The sequence below is a fragment of the Botrytis deweyae genome (genome assembly GCF_014898535.1).
Source record: "Botrytis deweyae strain B1 chromosome Unknown BDEW_009, whole genome shotgun sequence".
NCBI lineage: Eukaryota > Fungi > Ascomycota > Leotiomycetes > Helotiales > Sclerotiniaceae > Botrytis > Botrytis deweyae.
In genome coordinates, this window is record NW_024066216.1 from 576,777 (window position 1) to 598,413 (window position 21,637).

Consider the following 21,637-nt stretch of genomic DNA (forward strand, 5'->3'; position numbering starts at 1 on the left):
GCTTCATATATATCTGCTGGTCGGTACCTACCTATTCTATCTGGACTGTGCTGTGCTGTGCTGTGCTGTGCTGTACGGAAGCAAAGAAGCAAAGACGCAAAGACGCAAAGACGCAAAGACGCAAGTACCCCGTGCACGTTATACGTTATTCTGTTCCGACTGACCTGACTGGAGCCAAAATGAAAACAATTAGAAGAAGAATAATGATGATTTATTGCATTTCATAACAATACCGTTTGTCGTTTGTACCTACATATCTACACATATCTACACATATCTACACATATCTACACACATCTACACGCATCTACACACATACCTCCTCCCTCATCAGCCTGCCTCCTACCAGATACCTACCAGGGACCTTACCGTACCAGCCTACCCAATGGAAAATTGGAGAATTTTATCTTTCCAACTCGAACCTTTCTTCCCTCGAATGAAAAAGTTACCCTGTGCCATTTGACGACCATCGATATCGGTACTTGTCTACTTATCTACTTGTCTACTTGCCTCCTTGTCTCCTTGTCTACCTTCCTACCCACCTACCGACTCACCTAATACAAGTCAATGGTTTCAATCAGAGATACTTCACATCTTATCATCTCACCATCATCAATCTCTATTCACATGCCATTTCTCTCTCATCGACTTTGAGATATCATATTATATATTCAGAATATTCCCTGGTGTGAACTCGCAATCGAAACTCCCTACCGACCTTCCTATCTCCTCCTCCTCACATCAAATCAAATCCACACAAATTCACAAATTCACATATTCACATATTCAACAAATTCTCATTCCTCGGATCATTTCCGAACCAATAACATTTTTTTTTCTATCATTTTAATCAACTGCCCCCCTTGGTACGTACAAAAATGATACCTACCTACCTGCCTGCCTACCTACCTACCCAAGTATACATAACCAAAACCTTAAGTTATTAACCCTCTTCGATTCTCTCTGCTTTGCTTTGTTATCCCCTCGGGCTCGGATTCTTATTAATGAGAAGCTTGGAGAAAAAAAAATCCTTCTAGAATTTCTATTTTCTATTTTGGAATTTCATAAACTAAAATCTCATACTATCTTTCTTAGCTTCACTAGCTTTTTTTTTCTCATCGTCAATATCCTGGATCTCTTCCTTACAACCTTGTCTTTCCACAGATTTACTTGTCACCGATCTCCCGTCCCTTTCTATAACCGGCCAATACTTAATCTTTACCAAATTTTAATTCCTTACTTTAGTTTTCAGCTTTCTTAGCTGTTAAAGCGCCTTTCTTCTTCACGGTGACGCAGCAACTTCTGGGTAGGCTAGCTGCCTGCCTTAGAAGAGCTGCAGTCGCTTTACAACTTTAGGTTCTGGCGACGTGAAGAAGATGGCATTGATATTGCCCAAGGGCATTGTGGTCAATTCTCCTCAGATTGGAAGCACCATTGAGAGAATCAAGAATGATCCTTTGGATCTTGCAGACATTGCCAGATTTTGGAAAGGTACCTACATATCTTGATTGAAAAGTAAAAGCATCAAGCTTATTGTCTTCTAGTCTATACCACAACAAAACGAAGACTTCTCGACCCTACAGCTGAGCGTTTAGAGAATTATTGGTGGCGAATATGGGGGAGTCGAAGTCGAGAGTTGGATGCTTCAACTGTTGCTCGACTTTTCGTCCATATTTCAGAGGGTGACACTTTTGTGCCACTCAGAGGACCGCCCAATCGCTATGAAAATGAAAAGCCAATGGTATGCAAACCCGTTGATGAACCGTGGAGCCCCATGCTGAATTTCAATGATCAGAATAGTGTAGCCTGTATTGGAAAGACTGCCTCGACTACTTCTGTTGCTCGTGTTCGCAACGATAGCCGATCAAGTACAACGCTGACATCAGTCGCCCGGGCACCTGCTCCTATGCCACCTCCAATATTAAAAAAGACTCGAGGTCCTTCTGCAAACGGTCCTCGGCCGACTGCACGATTCATATCCCCGCCAGTTTCAGAAGACGAGTCTGGTAGCACAAGCACAAACAAGAACGTTGTACAATCGCCTTCGCCAATTCTTGAGCATACCGCTACTATTGAGGAGAAGATCGAGAAGGAGAAGATTGATAGAAAGTTAATGCCTGCACCGGCAAGTAAGAAATTTGTTGCTTCAGCTTCCAAGAAGAAGAGACCAATTGTTGTCAGGCGACAGAGTTCGCAAACTTCACAGTCTTCGAACGATAGCTCGGCGAGGGCTCCAGGTGGACAAGGACAACAGAGTAGAACTTTGGGGAGGCTGCCGACGTTATCTGTACTGCCAGTCAGAAATCAGAACACGCAAGAAAACGTTACACCGCGAACCACAACCTCGCCGACCAAGCGGAATCCCTCCAGATCGGCCGCTCCAACTGTGGGTGGTTCGCGCAAACTTGCAAGCACTCGCGAGGAGAGTATTGAGATTGAGCCCACTCAGCCTGAGCCTTCCAACAACCTTCAGACACTACCAAACAACCAGGTTTCAGTACCTCAAGTCAGTGAGGCTGAGTTCAAGGTACAAAGAATGCTTCACGACAATGTTAAAACAGCTAGCATGTTACCACCTGAAACTTCAAGTCCAGATTCTCCGGCATCGACCACGTCTAAGGATTCGAGCAATGGTAAACCCCCTGGTTATAGGAAAGCGAGTGGGAAAAATCTTTTACAACACCAGTCTAAAGGCATGGTCAGCTCGGCGCCAACATTGACTGATGCAACTGGTCACCTCGATCTAGGAAATGGTAACCAACTTGCAGCAGCACCCGCGTCGCCAGAGAGACCGAGCAAAGGCAAAGCTCGAGCTCTTATGAAAGATCTCTTTACAAAGAAATCATTTTCACAAGCGGCTCCTCCTAGTCCTATATCAGGAAGCTTAGCATCAAGCCCATCGGGACCTTTAAGCAAAAGCAAGTCACAACTTTCGCTTCTGCTCGAACGAGATCAAGCGAGGAGTTTAGAACCTAGGACATTACCGAAACATGAGCGTAAACAGTCCATGAAGTAATTTGCATGCGATATACGAGAGATCACCGCATAGTTTGTACATATATGATCGATTGGGAGGAGCATGATATGCACGATGAACAAAAGTGTTTCCAAGGCGCATCGTTTCTATCACTGCATCAGAGGCGCGTTTCTGGAACAGGATTGCTATTGGTGTCATGGATATTGGGGGTCAATAGGCTGCACATCTGGCTACGGAGTTTTTGGTAATGATTGCATCTGGGAATGGAGCTTTTGAAATACCTTTAGAAGGGCTTATTATCATGATTGGCGAGGAAGATCAGCACCCCCATGATATATATGCAATACAAGTAATTGTTAAGGCCTGGCTGGTGAGCCTGTGCATGGTTGTAAAAAAAATGGTAAAGCGTAAATCATCTGGACCCGGACTATCTAATCATATTATGTATCAATATTCTGAGGTACATGATGAGTATTTGTATTTGAAGTTTTTATTTCAATGTACTCCTTATTAATAATATAGCAAGTAGCAATTGTACAAATTAAATCGACTGCATATTGTACATATCCGATTGGTAGAACGGATAAAAGCACCCGAGTTCTCCCCTGGAAGATCTCTTGGCTTCAGCATTTTTTATATTGCGAGTACATGCACAGCGTAGAATACAATAATTTTGATAAATGGATAAACAATCTGTTGTTACACGATGTGCAACACTATTGTGTACTGTATGTATATAAAGAGAGAGACCTCACTCTTATATTTTAGATATCAGGTGTCTTTCCATAAGTATTAGATTAGATTTACCGTTATTCGGCCCATGCCGAAAATCATGTAGGGAACGACGCTTGGGGAATTAATTAACCTTAAGTCCCGAAAGTCAACTAAATTTAAACCATTTGGATGGGTTAACGTTTGAATGTTTGCTTCAAAGTCCACCTCACCCCACAATATCTCTTCATTTTAGTGATGAAGAAATCAAGTTTCCTTTGCTGTGTACGGGATTATGAATTGGATGTCTGGGAACATGGTTGAATTCGGGGATTGGGGATAAGGGATCTGTCTCTATTCGTCCGGCCAAGGTAAGGATGAGTGGGGGTGAGATGGAAGGAGGCTCGTCACTGTGGATAGAGTGTTCAAGGGGTTCTTGGATGCGAAGTTTTTTGTTCCTTTTTTTCGGTCTGGGATGGGGAGATGATGGTGGGTGGGTGTGCGGCATCTTTTTCGTGGGAATTTTCTCGGTCGGTCTTTCATGCGCTTGCTTGGCTCTTTCTGATAATGGGTGCGGTTGTAGGTATCCATACAGATATGGAGCGGTTATCAGTGTAAGCCCGCCACACTCGATGCTCGCAAAGGGTAAAGAACTACCTAGTAGCTACTTGTGGAGTATGTATGTATCTCTGCGGCGCGAGAATTGTATTTCGGGTAATGGATGGAATTTGACGTAAATGTTACATTGGCATTCCCCCTTACCTGTACTTACTCATCGGATTCTCTTGTACCTTGATTTTTTTTCTTTGAACGTGGTGCATTCCTTTTCATCTTCATGCGTGGAGAGAATCGGGATCAATATGGCGATTTTTAACGATCTGGCCATGGCGACTGCGCGACGTCCTTATCCGTTTGTCCTCGCGCTTCTTCTCACTCTCCTCGTCTTCCTCTATACCACGGGACCCCAAAAGTTTTCTCCAGCGCCGCCTCCGCGAATATATGCCCCCACTGTCGGCCATGGATCGGATGTGCAACAGGATTCGGAGTATATCAGTGGACGATTTGGATTCGACGGGACGTGGAATTACACGAGAGATTATCGGAATCTGTTCTTGACGCAAGAGCAATGCGATGTCGCGTTCCCGGGACTGTTTGAGGAGGTGGAGAGACCGGTTAAGCTGAGGAAGAATAAGAAGGTGACGAGGAAGGAATTGGATGATACGCCGGCGCTGAATGGGTTTATCCGGGCCATGATATTTGATCAGCAGGTTTGTGTTCTTGGTTCTTTCTCTTTTGACAGTCTTTTAGACAGTGAAAGAGGAGTTTGATGAGATAGACATAAAAGTAACAAGAACACAGTTATACATCATCGACACCTACGGCAAAATCTACTCCCGCGGCATCGCCACCCTGCATGCTCTGCACCGCGCCATGCTCACCTCGCCCGAGCCCCTCCCCAACATCGAATTTACCATGAACGTGGACGACAAGATGGAAGGACATCCTCAATGGCTCTACGCGCGACAAGCCCAGAATCACGAAACATGGCTCATGCCCGAATACGGGTTCTGGTCGTGGCCCGAGACGAAGATCGGTAGCTACGGAGAAATGCAGATGAAAGCCATCCTGACCGAGAGCGAGTGGCCGTGGACTCGGAAGATTGATAAATTATTGTGGCGCGGCGCGACGATGAATCTGGAGGTGCGCAAGAAATTTATCAATGTGACGGAGGGAAAGGCGTGGGCGGATGTGAAGACGTTGGATTGGCATAATGAGGGGAGTATGAAGAATGATTTGAAGAGTATGGATGAGCATTGTCAGTACAAGTTTCTGGCGCACACGGAAGGAAACTCCTATTCCGCGCGGCTGAAGTATCTGCGCAATTGCCGATCGGTGATTGTGGCGCATGAGTTGGAGTGGATGGAATTTTTCCATCCGTTGATGAAGAAGGATGGGCCGGAACAGAATTACATCGTGGTGGATAAGGAGTTTGCGGGGTTGGAAAAGAAGATGGTGGAGTTGGTGGAGGAGAAGGATCAGAAGGAGATAGAGGAGATTGCGGAGAGGAGCGTGAGAGTTTTTAGAGAGAGATATCTTACGCCGGCGGCGGAGACGTGTTATTGGAGACGCTTGATTAGGGGTTGGAAAGAGGTGATGGGGTTTGAGGTGGAGTTTTTCAATGTGACGAGGGAGGGGGAGAAGAAGTGGAGGGGGGTACCGGTGGAATCTTTTCTGTTGGAGAGGAGGTTAGAGTGGGATCCTTATTAGTTTGGGGGTGTGAATGAGGGAGGAGAGGGGGTGTAAATGAGGGGTAAGATGCATATGCATATGCATGATACTTAATATTTTGTATTCATTGGATTCTGGTATCGGTATGATCATTGGGGTTGGGATAGACAAAGCTCTCCGGAATGAGAACGTATGGATAGGTATTTAACACAGATATTCTTCATATTATCATCATATAATGAGACGGAAATGAAGATACGGATAGAAACAATATAGAAAGAAACATGCGGAAGCGATAAGGTTATATACATGACACGTGCATATGCTCGGTTCAATCCAAGACTTCTTCTGTACATTGATGGAATCGATATATTTGCTCAAGAATCATCAGTATCGTGGAATTATCAGCTCGTGAACCCCTTATCGCCTAATACCATAAATCAACCACTGTTTGTTACCTGGGCATATAAAACTAATTATCCGTTTTAATATTATATCATGCAATGAGGTAGGTAGCTACAGTAGCTATACGACATACAAAAACATACTATCGATAGGTACGTATCACAACTCAACCTCCGAATATAAGGACTATCCGCAAACCCCAGGTTATGATTCCAACACGCTGCAATACGTATTTACATATGTACATCAGGTAAACTAGGTAGACATGAGGAGAAAATAAAAACAACAGATACCCTTAGTTACGAGAGAAAATAGCGTGTTGTAACGTATCGTCTACTGTCTCATTTCCCTTCCATCTATTTCTAGCAGATGCTACCTTGTGCGCAATGCGAACATGGTTTGCACATGGCATTGCAACATTTGCATCGGATGATATGCATGGGAGTTTATGGTTGTTTCTTGGCTGGGATACTCAGATTTGTTTGTTGTAGATTGTTGGGTATGAGAGAGAGTACTTGGATAGGGGTCAAAGGTTGTGGACTCGCGCTAGTGAGATTGCTTAGATGTTGAGTTGAGGGTTGATGTTTGGCTGGTAGATTGGAGAATGGAATGAGATGAGATGAGATGAGATGAGATGATTAGGCTAATGTTGCATGCAGTAACATCCTGAAGAATGCAATATTGGGAACCCTAACCCTAATATTTGATACCGCGTTATAACGTGTGAAAATGAAGTATGACGTATGGTTGACAGAAAGCATTAGTGGAAAGTTTTTCCAGATGCAGAACTCAATTGCATTCCAAATGAAGTCCTCCGAGGAGATACTTCCAGGACAATGAGACTGACTCACAACTGTAGCTGTGATATACATCCGATTTTCCGAGCAGGACGATCATTTGGCACTGAAAAGTACCCTGTCCAGCGCAAGCATATCACCAAGTTCTCGGCGAAAAATCCCAAGAACCCCAATTGAAACACCGCACGATTCGATTGAGCGAAGGAAAGAATCCATACACAGCTCAAAGATGAAAGAATTAACGAAACGATGTGGAAGCTAAGACTAGTATGTGACACGACTTGTACATTGCATTTGATATGTCCGGAAGTGGTGTTTCGTCTGGGGTGAGGGTCACCACCGGAACCCGAGTAACTATACCCCCAAGGGCCGAATTTCAAGGCTGCTATCCTTACACAACTTTTTGGGACTGGGTGAGGTGGTGTTGAGCTGAAGAGGGCTGGACATTCGATTAAGTGAGGCGAAGGTGCATGCGTATGACGAAACAGACGAGGGATTACCAGATGGGTGGTGTGGTGGTGTGGTATAGTGTCGAAGACAGTGGATAGGGAATGAACATTGCGTGGATGGAAAATCGTACGAGAAGGTGGGAGAGAAATCTGCCTAGTGCTCCTTTCTGTTGACAAAAGAAAGATTCTGGTGTGGGATTGGATGGTCAGAGGAAGATTCTCCTTCAAATCTAATCCATAAGGAGTTTCGATTGCAGATTCCATCCATATTCCATCACATCACGGGAATGGGATTGTTCTATTCCCATCCACCTCCATCTTCGCTTCCTCGTACTATTCGACCTCCACTCCAGCGTTCCTCCAAAAATAAAAATTGAAGAATAGAATAGAACAGAGACACAACGTGGCGTCCAGGTTTCCTCGCCGTGATGTGATCCATCGTTAGGGCTGTGCATGTTACCCAGGTAAAAAGAGGTTCCCACCAGGGGTTATGAAAAATTCAGGGTCCAATACACACGCTCCCGGGACCCCCGTACCTGAAAAGTGCATTTGCAGATGCGACGATAAAATGGTTGATAAGTACCTACCTGGTACTCGTATGTATCTCGGGTAATACAATCGTGGTATGGATGGATGAATGAATGGATGGATGAATGAATGGATGGATGAATGAATGGATGAATGGATGGATGAATGAATCGAGAAGTCGGTCGATATCGATTGGCACGAGAGAGCACATGGATGATTAATCGTAGAAAGTTAAAGTTCAGTAAGGTTTGAGTCAAGAGAGGACAAACGAAATAAGGGTCGCAGCATGAAAAGATGTTTAATTTTTGTGTTTAATTTCTTTTGAGGATATCGTTTTTTCTAGTGTGCTTCCTAATTCACTGGGTTGGCGTTGGAGAAATGGGTAGGTGGCGTCGACTACCTCTTTTCATCCAATTCTCTATTTATTTGAATAAACACACTCGAGTATTGACTGACTCTATTTGTTGTTAATTTGCTATTATATTTGCTATTTTCTTCCCTTCTAGATCGCTTCCTTTGAGATATCCCCTTACTCCTTTTTTGAGCTGGTGAGCTCACTCTCCTATTTATTCATAGACACAACATCGAAACCATCATCTGTCTCCGATATCCATATCTATCTGACTTTACCAACTTCTATTCAACACCCGGGATATAAGAGAATCTTATTCATACATACTTTCATACCGACCGACCTATCTACCTGCATTTGCCAGGCCAGACATACCGGTATACACCCGCCCGGGAGGAAAAATAGATGATCCGGATAAATTACCAGCTACTGCAATCAACTGCACCACCCCCCCAAATATCACATAACACATAAACCACCGGGCAACCCAAGAGTCAGCCAGACGAAACGGTGCGGATTTGGGTGCCTCATAGATGATTCGACTCGATCCTCTTGATATATCATTTATTACCTATCAAATATATATACAATCCATATATTTATATGTGTATATATATATATATATATAGACCTATATAACTTCACCAATCTTCCCTTTTCACTTCCTTTCACTTCGCTTCGCTGTTAATTTTGGTCTTTTGGTCTTTTGGTTTTGGTCTTGGTCTTGGTCTTACGAAAAAAGAATACGTACCTACAAGAATCTTTTACATACCTACGACCTAGGGATATCCTACCTGCATATTATACATCCATCCATCCCAACCTTCCATATATCCATATAAATAAAACCCTCCGAGTCCGAGGCATTTTTTATAGAAAAGGCGAAGATTTCCATTGCACCACTCAACACTCAACACTCACCACTCACCACTCACCATCCACCATCCACCACCCACCACTCACTAAGCTTGAACATTCTTACTCAATCAAACACTTCCCGACCTACGGAACGGAAACAACCTGGAAAGATTAACCGCGGAAACTTATTGGCTCATCCCAATTTTGGAAGGGGAATTCAAAAAGAAGAGCCCTCGCTCCCGCAACGCGTCAAACGAAACGAAACGAAACCAAACGATCCTCTCCCTCACATCAACGTTCAACGTCCAACTTGCATATATATTACTTTAAGCCACCAACAAGTGCTGTTGAGCTTATCGACCCTTTTTTTGATTACTCTTACTATTATTATTTTTTATTTTTACCATTCTTCCAACCCGTTTGGGTTTTCTGTACTAGACTTGAAGAAACGTTACGTTACGACTCGATTTACTTTATCTACATATATATTTAAATATTTTTTTTCTGATTGTATTTTGGGGGGGTACTTGACGTTACTAGATCTCTTTACGCCTTTTTGCTTTACTCTGAGGTGAAAAGTGGTGGAAAAGGAATTTTTTTTGTATGCGATATTGTTTTTATTGATTAAGAGGGGAGAAGTGAAAATCACTAGATATTGGATCGGACGTCTCGTGTGAATTTTTTTGATATCTTGGGAATATTTCGTACAGACGTGGATACGTGTGATAGCTAGCTAGCTATCCATCTATCTAGGTATCTATCTGTATAGATATATATCAAGAGGGATCGGAGGAGGAAAGACAAATTATCAGATTTTAATTCAAGATGGCGACGAGGAATTCACAGTAAGTTTTTTTCTTTTTTTCTTTCCTTCCTTCCTTCCTTCCTTCCTTCCTTCCTTTCTTCTTTTCATTCATTCTTGCTTTCTATCTTTTTTTTGAGGTTTGGGGTCGGTGGTTGGTGCATGGAACGCACGGAGGTATGAATCAGGGGTAAAATTTTTATATTCGGGAGGGGGGTTCGGAAAAGATAGCTGGCTGATATGGTGATTGGTGGTTTTTAGGAGAACTTATCATATTGTGGTTTTGGGTGCTGGTGAGTTTTTCTTTCCCTTGATATCCTTCCCTCTGCATTTAATTGTTCAATTCAAGAGAATGATCGATTATAGAGAAAGAAAGAGAGAGAGAGAGAGAGAGAGAGAGAGAGAGAGAGAGAGAGAGAGAGAGAGAGAGAGAGAGAGAGATGTATCAATTGAAGATAGAATGTTGATGGCTAATTATTTTTGTTCGTCTGCAAAGGTGGTGTTGGCAAGAGTTGTCTAACCGGTAAGGATCATTTTTATTTATTTGCCGAGACCTTGACCCACTCTCCTCCGGGGACTTGAGTTGAGTTTGGGGGGGGGGGTGAAATTTTGGAAGGTCGAAGTGGGGAGACACGTGAAAGGAACGAGAGATGGAGATTCGGGAATTATCAGGAAGGGATTGTCAAAATACGCCGTGAAGATACTGATATGTGATTTGTGTCCTTTTAGCACAATTTGTTCAGAACATTTGGATCGAAAGTTATGACCCAACGATTGAGGATTCGTACCGCAAGGTTATTGAGGTTGATGTGAGTATTTTGAGATTTCTTCTCCGTCTTGGCATGGAGGTGGAGACACATGATCAGGATGCTAACGCGGCCCTTTGGTTCGATAGGGACGACAATGCATGTTGGAGATGTGAGTTTATCTTATCCTCTCACGGGATCAAGAAGATGATACTGACATGGAGAAATGTAGATTAGATACCGCGGGTACGGAACAATTCAGTAAGTTCTTCTCCTCATCTCACTTATCACATGATACATAAACATAAACTAACACTCTTCCAGCCGCCATGAGGTACATACCAAGCAATTCTATTTTCATTCCTCTCTTCCACTCATCCTTTCCCGAGCCCACCACTCACACATTCTCCCCAGAGAACTCTACATGAAAACCGGACAAGGATTCCTCCTCGTCTTCAGTATCACCTCGCAAAGCTCCCTCAATGAACTCAGCGAACTTCGCGAAACCATCATACGTATAAAAGATGACGAAAATGTCCCGATAGTGATTGTCGGGAATAAAAGTGATCTGGAACAAGATCGGGTGGTCAGTAGACAGGCCGCTTTTAATGTTAGTCAGAGTTGGGGGAATGCGCCGTATTATGAGACGAGTGCCAGGAGGAGGGGTGAGTTTCTTTTTCTTCTTCTTTTCTTTTTTCTTGTTGAGACGAATATGGTTTCGAGAGTGAGGGATGAAGGGTGACGAAAAGTGGGAATGGGAATATGAAAAAAGATGATAGACGCTAGCGAGAAAAACAATACTAATGGAAATGGAAAACAGCAAATGTAGACGAAGTCTTCATCGATCTCTGCAGGCAAATCATCCGTCGGGACAACAATCGATCGACGCCAGAATTCGATGATGAAGTCAATTCGCCGGTAGAGAAAAGACATCATCGGATGAGACGGTTGGGGAGATGTGTGATATTATGATTGTCTTTCCGGGATGGGCGTCAACGGGTGGTTGTGGTAATTTGATGATTGGCGTGTCTGGAATGGAGGGGATCGGTTGGGGGGTGTTGTATCATGGTATTGTATGTATGTATGTATGTATGAGTGGATATAGAAAGGATGTGAAGATGTGGGGATTACGAACGGTTGAGGGATAGAAATTCTTAAGATGGAGAAGTGAGTAGTGGAAGGAGGAAGGAGAAAAGTCTTTTTTTGATGTATAGAGTCTTGAAATACAGATGAGATGTTGTTGTGATGATGAGAAGGAAGATCTTTGGTGATTGTTTTTCAATTTTGCATTTTTTGGAGCTTGAGGCTTGTGTGCTTAGGAATGGGTTGGAGGAGGGGGGGATACATATACTTGTACATATACTTGTACATGTGTGCATGTATATATATCCGACACCAGGAGTTCTAGGCGGAAAATAAGAGTCAAGCAAAGAAAGAGATTTTTTGCCAGGCTTTGGGATATCGGGTTGAAGAGAGCAAAGGGGGGGAGGGGGTAATTAGATGCCATCCTAGATGAGAATGAATATCGAAAACACAGTTGAAGAAGAGAGAGAGAGAGAGCTTCTGCTGCGCGATCTGCCTACTATAAGATTGATTGATATTTGATATCAATAAGAATTCCACGAGAAGCACTCTAGGAAACTCAATCGGATATGGATATGGATATGAATATGGATATGAATATAATTCTGGACAAGGAAGCGTAATTATATAGGTATGGAAATTATCTATCTTCTTTATACGTATCCCTCCCATCCCTCCCATCCCACGCCATCCCACGTCATCAGAAAAACATCTCAGGACCGTAAGGTTAGGTTAAGTCACATTTATCAACCCCCAATACGATACTTGTAGATATTGCGGAATACAGTAGCAAACACTTCGACTACCCCATTCGGTATACCGATAGATCTGTAGAAACTAAAATAAATCAAACAAATCAAATCAAATCAAATCAGAGTAATGTGTAATGAGTAATGTATAAGCAAGTATATTCTCATTAGAATCATATATATATATATATCCATCCATTCATCCATCCATCCATCCATCTATATCCAGCCAATCCAAACTCCAAACTCCAAACTCCAAACTCCAAGCTCCAAGCTCCAAGCCTCAGGTTCCAGTCTAGACCCAGACCCAGTATCCCAATTTCGATTTCGATTTCGATTTCGATTTCGGTTTCACTCTCAATAATCCTTCTCGCTTTTTTGGTACTAACTATACTGTACTGTACTGTACTGTACTGTTGAAAAGGCATATTGGTGCTATAGTATCGCCGCGATGGTATGTATAGCATATATCTATCTCTTCGAGTTCTTCGAGTTTATAGATTTGATTTGATTTGATTTGATTTATGAGGTATGTAGGTATGTATGTTTTGAAAGAAGGCATAAGAATGATATTGTGTAGAGTTTGAAATTTGGAGATAGGTGGAAGGAGAAGGGAGGATTATGTTGTGTTGTTGAAATATTTATTAGTATGTTATAGAGGTAGATAGGTAGGTAGGTATTAAATATTTGAGGGAATTGTTTTACTTTGACTTTGAGTACCTAGGTAATTTATATATATATATATATATATATATATATATATATATATACATATACATACATACCAAGTCCCCCTAACACTCCTACCCCGAAGCAACCAATCCACACTATCTACCGGTAGACATCCCCAAATAAATCTACATTCATCCATCAAATCGCGATACAAGCCATGAGATGCTATATATCTGCTACCCACCGCATCAAGAATCAACGTCGGTACACATTCCACACCCTCGCACTCACTACAGTACCACAATCCCACTAGCACGCACCAAAACATACCGTTCTTCTCCTATCATAAACAATAAAAGAATGAAAAACATCTACGGTAGGTAACAAGTTATAACTATCAAACGCAATATCACAAATTCGAAACTCTAAATTCTTTTCTCGGGAAGAGATGAGATGATATGATATGATATCGTGTAGCCAGCCAGCCCCACTCACTACCCAAACGACTCACGCGCCAATCCAATCCAATGCACAACCTACTGTGAGTCTGTGACTGCGACACCTGGGTCCCCCCCACTTGGAGAGTCTGGAACGGTGATTTAACTTTTCCTGAAAGATACTGGTATGTATGTACTCCGTATCGTGTTCGTCTGTCTCAATTTGGTGACCCTGAAAATTCGAGGCACAGTACGAGTACAGTAGATGTGAAAGACCAAACTACCCGTTGAAATACCATGCAAAACATCTCCGAGTAAAATCTGAATAGAGAAAAATGAAGTAAAATGCAATAATTGTAAACTCCAAAGTACGAGTAGATCTCTGATTGTTTTACTGCCCGGATGTCAGCCGATGCAATTCTATCTATCATCCGGCTCCCTATTCAGAAGACCTATTCAGAAGATGAAATCCCCAAAAAATATTGCAACATACTCAAACTATGGAGCTTCATCTCTGCTGCCTCGAACTCTGTCTCCAAAATATATAACAATAAAAAGGAAAAAGAAATTGCAACTGCCGTGAATCGAACACGAACCTCCACCTTGGAAGGGTGGAATCCTAACCATTGGACCACAGAAGCTAGGTAGAAAATCAAGTTGTTTGCTTGATTTGATGTTCATGCCTCGTTAGTAAAAATATATCAATAGAGCGTTAAACAATGAGAATTTTGTAACAAAGAATTACTTAATCAATTGTTGTGATTGGTTCATTGACTCGAGTTGTGGATGTACACCCAACGAAGCGAGTCACTAGGCTAATTTTGTGATCGAGGAGTCTTTGTGAATGCAGGTGGTTTTCGAAGCGGATTTTGGGCCAATTGCAGAAGAGTCGCGATAAAAATGGATGGAAGGGATGGACGTATATGATTCTTGGATTTATATAAGATGATTTTTGCGAAATATATTGAGGATGGTTATGAAAGGAAATGTTATTATTCTTCTTATCACATTAGATAACGAGTAGATTGATATGTTTGCGAAAGACGAGAAAATAAATTAGTTGAAGCTATTCGAGCATTCCTAATATCAATTTTTCACTTGAACGTTGTAGGTTCTGGTTTCACGATCGATGTGAGCACTAAACTGTTTCAATGCTTTCGTTTTAAGAACATTGGATTGCAGTGACCAATAGCTGTCTGTAAGATATGGAGATATGCAGGTTCTCATCTCACAATAATAATGGCAGTCATGACTATGTGAACATCCATCTCTACCGATTGAAGGGTTTGTCTCAATTTTGTCAGATGGTGACATCTTTCGAAAGTAAAGTGTCTGAAAAGCCACTGGTGTGATTGATCGTGTAGTGCTTGGAACTCTGGATCTCACTTATTCTCCGAGGCATATTTGAACATTGATTCAATATACGAAGCAGGGGAGGACGAGATGGGAGAAGCCTACCAATCACATCAGCCACACAATGTCTCGCAATCCCAAATCCTATTCACGGGAGTGAGTTTCTGAAGGCCAAGAAAGAGTTCGAAAGCCTTCACTCAGGGGAAGAGTGGATGAACATCCGGAGGGAAACTATCGTCAGCCGCACCTGACACCAATGACGATAAGCTAGCTGATGCAGAGAATACCCCTCATATTCCCATCCCACTCGAGCCAACCGCCGCTGTAATTTCTTTAGCTTTCGCATTTAAGAAAAGGGTAAGCTCGTCAATGCACTCCAGTAGGAATGCTGGAAAAGAGATGGTAGATGTAGGTACGCACCCGAGTAGGTAGCCAAACATTGACCATATAGTAATAAGTGATCTAATCGTTTGATCACTGTAAGAAGATGGACCTTGGCTACAGTAATATTCGACAATCGGTTTGCATGGTTGCGTATACTCCGAAAGTCTAGACCAACACGTCCAGAGAACCGTTTCAAAATGTTCGTCATATCAATCTATCTATCAATCTGTCAATCAACTTATCACCAGATCAAATTTACGACCAGAGCGATAGATTCGATTCCAGAGTGGCGGGATAACATGAATTCTTCACGGCCATTCATAATCATCTTGTCGACCCAACCAATTTGTTTGTAACCACACCCCTTGTACTCTGTGTCTTCTCAAGCCTTGTGTTACATAGCATCCACCATCGCCGTCGAAAAGGATATAAAAAACCAAGAAATTGAATGAATGGCAAGGATGGATACATCTTCCGGTTGACAATCCTTGAACCTTGACATCTCTTGAAAGGGCTTAGTAGAGATGGGTGAAGCTTGCATGATATCTGCAGGGTTTTTGGTGGGATGTGGGACCAACATCCTTTTTTCCAGCTTTCGAGCTTTCGAGCTTTCGAGCTTTTGATTGAGTCGGCCGTCGAAAGGTTCCAAGAGTCAAAGCTCCCTCGGTCCCTCGCTCCTTTTTATTATTTGTGTCTTCCAAGTTCCCCCACACTAATCACATCTCAACGATGCTGATTCCTCACATCTTTTCCACAACCAGGTGTTTGCCCCAATTAAAATGGAGATAATTGTTCCGTAGCCTCCGTTAGACTTTTGGCAGAGATGAAAATGAAACGGTCCGCATATTGGGACGTGCGAGATAGATGGATGATGATTCATTGTTGGATGGATAGGCTCGAGATAGGTATGGATGAATGTGATATTATCATATTATCATCACTAGCTAGGTATCGATCGATATCTTTCTGTCTGTCTGCATTCACAAGGCATCTTCTTTCTTTCCTTTTCTGATCTTCTCTTTGGTTTTCCTGTTCGAGGTCGAGTTTGAGATGCAAGGTTCGTCTTATGACATCAAAACGTACCTACTCCTACCCTGAGAAACTCAGTTCCAAATCAAACGAAGAACGAATAAACTTTTTCACTTCTGAGACACTCCCACGGGTTGCGACTCCATGCATTCACAAGTCCTAAGAGCATTAACTTTTGAATTGCGTTCCCCTGGTCTTTGAGAGCCAATCAACCTGCCAACAATGCTAAAGCGTTTATCGAGAATCCGTTTGGTGTAACGGTAACAAACAACTTCTCCCTCCTGTTATCACTCGTGGCATCCTGGCTCAAGTCGAGCTCATCCCCAGAAAATCATTAAATGCACGTTGCCTATACCTGCGAAGAAGGGTTGGATCAGCAACATTTGTGAGACACGAGACCAACGTATCATTGCGACAAATGGTTTGGATAGCTCTCAACAAACGAGATCCCATATTCATTTGAGAGCGAGACTAGTCTGGGTATTTCAATATCTCAAATGTCCAGCATAGGATTAAATTTTGATTCAACTGATATACTTGTCTAGTATTGAAATCTCCGGACTACTCAAGATGGAATACTCCCACGCTAAAAACAATAGAAACATCGATCGAAAAAATAATAGTCGAGGGGTATCGTATCACAAAGGAAAAGATGAATGACGGAACTCTTTATTATCCGAATTGGGACGAATTGGAGAAGAAACCAACTTTTTTCTATCAAGTTTCCGAGAATCGACTAGTTTCACAACCTCGAGATATCATTATTGACGATCATTGGAGATTTCGAAGATGTGTGTTGCCCTGCTTCAAGGGTCCAAGGATTTCAGGGATTTTTGAAAAGGCTCGTAAAATTACTGGATGATGAGCGGAAGAAGAAAAAGGGTTAAAGGGTTATGGGTGTGTACAGTAGAAGCAGGTATCCGACCGGCTTCTATTTGTTCCTCTCCTTGAACGGTAATCGGAATTATCTGATTTGATTTCAATACCCACCTAAGCAGAAAGATAAATAACAGAAACTTTGGGGAGATGAAATACGAAGTAGAGATTTGATGATCTTGTCTGTCTGCCTGTCTGTCTGTATATTAAAAAAGACGATCTCTGCATTGACCAACCATCTAGAGCTCCAACAAGTTTCCCCATATTCCAAACGAGTGAGCATGAGAATCAGACAATCAGGAACATGGAACATGGAAGACTGGGTCCTCTATTTCTTACCACCTAGTCCTCGGAGAGAATCGATGGGAGCAAGGAGACCGGGAGGAGATGAGAAAAAGGATTAGGTATAGTCGGGTAGGAATGGAAGACACGCATTTATTGTAGAGCTTTGAATGCTACCTCCTCGTAGATACTAGGTAGATAGGTAGTGAGCTAGCATATACTATTCCATTCATTAATGTTTGAATGGCATCTAAGATTCTTTAAGACCCTACCTGGACACTTGTTACTCGTGGATATAACATACCCAGATTGAACAACCTATGAGAGACGTTACCAGAGATTCATTATTAGGTATCGATTATAACCCAGGATTATTTTACACCTTTCACCTCACTTGCATCCATTCCAACTTTGCATCCAAATCCACAACTCGTGCATCTACATCTACAAATACGCCATCCGCATGCCAATTCCCATCTCATCCCGCACTTTCCAATATGAAATGGCTATGCTGTCTTGTCTAGGTAATCACTTTGCCAGGCTCAGGTTATTTCTGTTTGTTTCCCCTGGCGATGAACAGCAGCCAGCTTACCTCGGAATCTATATTTATTGATACGATTCTGTCTTTTTTCTAGGAGAGGGTGCTCACTTCTTCTCACCCTACCTACTTACTTACTTGCTTGCTTACTTATCTACCTACCTAGGAGATACTCTTCCATCTTTGTTTACACATCTGTCTCTCCCAAGTTGCAGACTTGCAGTGTGTGTGTGTGTGTGTGGGTGTCTGTGTGTGTGTGCAAAGAAATCCCGCTATCTGCATGCTGCACGAACTAAATTAGCTTCAGTGTATCTTATCGAGTATAAACCAATAGAAATTCTTGGATTCTTTCTTCTCCACACAATCTTCCTAAAATCCCCAAAGTAATCACCTAGAAACCCCCCTCTGCCCCCCCCAAATTTCGATCATTGAATAGACCACCTACCTCAAACCTCTTTTTCCCATACATCACATCACATCACATCATCTCACCTTACCTTCCTTACCTTACCTTACCTTACCTTACCCTCACTATCACTACCGACAAAAGTCATAAGAAAGAAAAGAGGAAGAGAACGAGAACGAGAACGAGAACAACAATTCCAATCCTCCCGCCATTTCTTCATTCCATTTGCAAAGAAGAAGTCTTTTGATGCCAACCTCCATACTTCTTTTAATTTCATCGAGTCACACATAATTCTTACCTATCAATTCCTCGTGTCCATCCATTCTTTGATTGTAAAGGTCGAAAAAGGCTACCACCACCAGCCAACTTTCTTATCAATCCATCGCAATATAATCTCGTCATTCTTACATACTCTCGAATGCTTCATTCATACAGTACTTTTGATCCCAACCTTTACAATTAAATCATACACGATTGGAAACCATCGTCTAATTCAAGTCGCAAGATACATCCTCTCAAATTAATATAAACATTATTCCAATTACATTCTAATACACGCGCGCGAAAGGATAGAAAAGTTTCCTTGGGATAGTGGAAACCTACCTAAACTTCCTCGTTCGGTCGGTCCATCGCACGGTCATCATTCATCGTCAGGTACCGCATATTTGACAAGTCAACTCGTACGAATCTTATTATTCCAATAGAAAGAAAGAGTTCCAACGATTAAATCAACACAATTACGATATTTGTACAAAGAGCAACGAGATCACACAACAAGGCCTTCTTACCACACTTCTCACTCTTACCTTGCCATCATCTATTGCGCAAATCTCATCAACCCGCAATAATACACATACACACACCTCACTCATCACTCACTCACTCACTTGCACCTCACCCACACTCGACTTTCATCCCACACTTCACTTACATTCATCATACATACATACAACCAAGAATTCCAACCAACCCATTTGCGCGAAAGCTTCCTTATCGTTACGATTACCACTCCACTCTAATCTTATTTCGATAATCAACCTTCTCACCCGCATCCGCCCCCTACCACTTTCTTACCCGAACACCACATAACCTTCGAGCGAGCGCGTCAACCAGCACTACGGTCGCAAAAGTATCCAAGCCTTTTGTGATCTTCCCACACGTTCAAAACTTATCCTTCTGCAGAGAAAGCGTTGAAACAAAAATCCAATAATTATTCGGATTTCGTTTTCGGCCCATCTTCTTTATTTGCGACACCTCGAGTTTCTAAGCAATCGCAACCCTCAACCTTTTAATCACAAAACTACCACTTAACACGTTTTTATCACCAGAGAATGCCATGAACGCCCAGGTGTTTGTCCCACAAGGCCAGGCCTTTCGTCAATCTAATAACAACCAACAACCATATCAATCCTTATCGATGGCTACAATGAATGCCTTCGCATTAGACACTTCGTCGCAAAATACTCCACAATCGAATGGTGGCGCATCATTTACATCGGGACCGTGTTCCGTTTTAATCCGACGTTTACCATTGAATACCACTGAAGATGCACTGCGATCAATGGTAGTATGGTCTAAAGAGTTTACTGAAGCTGAAGTACTGTCTCCAGAGAAATCTGATGATGCAGGATTCCGAGCTGCTATTCTCCACTTCAAGTCCCATGCGGGCGCGCTCGAGGCTAAGAACATGCTTGATGGAAAACCAAATATTGCAAACGATGCGAATATGGTGGTGGAAATATTTTATGGAAGTCCCACTACCGCTCGTCGATATACTGTCGATGCGAACACAAACGCTGGACCATCCAGCTCCACTTCCTCCACGGCTTCTTCAGCGGGTCCGACCCCTCGACAATCTTCAAGATTCAACAACTCCTTCACATCTGCACAAAGAGTTTCACCCACAAATAACAATGGAAACTATGCAAACAATGAATTGCCAAATCCCGAGTCGAGTGCTCGCTATCAAAATTTATTCTCTCCGCAATCTCCTATTGGAAATCACCTCAATGACCGCCCCCGCATCACAGGCAAGTCATTGATTAATAACGATTCAGGCGAAGATGACGAGACAGGCGAACTCCTCAAAGATCCCGTGGCTTATGCTGAAAATGGAGCCGCATCTATTCAAACTCGACGCCCGACTAACCCTCAAATTCCCATCACCGCCCGTATGGCAAGCTTATCTCTGGCGACGAACAATGCTGGAGGTCCAGCTGCTATGTCGTCTTACGCGTCCCAGCAGACTATGCCAACCCTGGCGAATGGGAACACCATGTCACCGGTATCACAACCACCTCAACACTACCAACTTGGAAGTCAACACTATCACCGCCATAATTTCCCACCTGTCAATCCTGCTGACCAAAATCCTCCATGCAATACTTTGTATGTTGGTAATCTTCCAATAGATACTTCAGAAGATGAGCTCAAAGCCCTGTTCTCAAAGCAGCGTGGATACAAGCGCCTTTGTTTCAGGACCAAGCAAAATGGTCCAATGTGTTTTGTGGAATTCGAGGATACGTCTTTTGCGACGAAAGCTCTCCATGAACTATACGGCCATCCTTTGCACAACAGCATCAAAGGCGGGATTCGTCTGAGCTTTTCGAAGAACCCTCTTGGTGTTCGATCTGGTCCAGGAATGGTATCGCCAGGTCCTGCAAATGTACCAGGCGGCATACATGGTATGAACGGCGCTATGATGGGCGGCTTGGGGGGATCTTTCAGCACTGCGAATGGACCTCCTCCAGGCCTTTCTGCACCACCTGGCTTGGGACCAGGTAGAATGGGTTATGCTGGTGCAATGAGTTCTGGCGTTATGGGTGGTAATCAATATACTTCTAATACTTCATTCGGGGGACCAAACAATTGGAATGGTCAAGGTTTCACGTCAGCCATGGCTGCTGGTGGCCCAACACCAATGATGAACGGTTCTAATGGCGGGTTTCCTCCTGCATATATGATGGGACGATAG

General features: G+C 42.8%; 4 protein-coding genes across 4 annotated transcripts; all 4 read left to right on the forward strand.

The window, feature by feature from the left end:
* Positions 1–1,376: 1,376 nt before the first annotated feature.
* On the forward strand, positions 1,377–3,016 carry EAE98_004793 (uncharacterized protein; the record flags this gene model as incomplete). Its single annotated transcript, XM_038952414.1, has 3 exons — positions 1,377–1,491; positions 1,545–1,741; positions 1,796–3,016. 3 exons carry the CDS (start codon positions 1,377–1,379, stop codon positions 3,014–3,016), a joined length of 1,533 nt encoding a protein of 510 aa, XP_038811064.1.
* A 1,532-nt stretch (positions 3,017–4,548) lies between these two features.
* On the forward strand, positions 4,549–5,956 carry EAE98_004794 (uncharacterized protein; the record flags this gene model as incomplete). The annotated part of the gene is made up of 2 exons (XM_038952415.1): positions 4,549–4,956; positions 5,048–5,956. The coding sequence occupies 2 exons, from the start codon at positions 4,549–4,551 to the stop codon at positions 5,954–5,956; spliced, it is 1,317 nt and encodes a 438-aa protein (XP_038811065.1).
* A 2,237-nt stretch (positions 5,957–8,193) lies between these two features.
* EAE98_004795 (uncharacterized protein) lies at positions 8,194–12,271 on the forward strand. Its single transcript, XM_038952416.1, has 9 exons — positions 8,194–10,151; positions 10,370–10,401; positions 10,605–10,631; positions 10,838–10,917; positions 11,004–11,026; positions 11,087–11,115; positions 11,179–11,188; positions 11,269–11,519; positions 11,675–12,271. The coding sequence occupies exons 1-9, from the start codon at positions 10,132–10,134 to the stop codon at positions 11,824–11,826; spliced, it is 624 nt and encodes a 207-aa protein (XP_038811066.1). The 5' UTR covers positions 8,194–10,131; the 3' UTR covers positions 11,827–12,271.
* Positions 12,272–19,999: 7,728 nt separating this feature from the next.
* Positions 20,000–21,637, forward strand: EAE98_004796 (uncharacterized protein; the record flags this gene model as incomplete). The annotated part of the gene is made up of 1 exon (XM_038952417.1): positions 20,000–21,637. One exon carries the CDS (start codon positions 20,000–20,002, stop codon positions 21,635–21,637), a length of 1,638 nt encoding a protein of 545 aa, XP_038811067.1.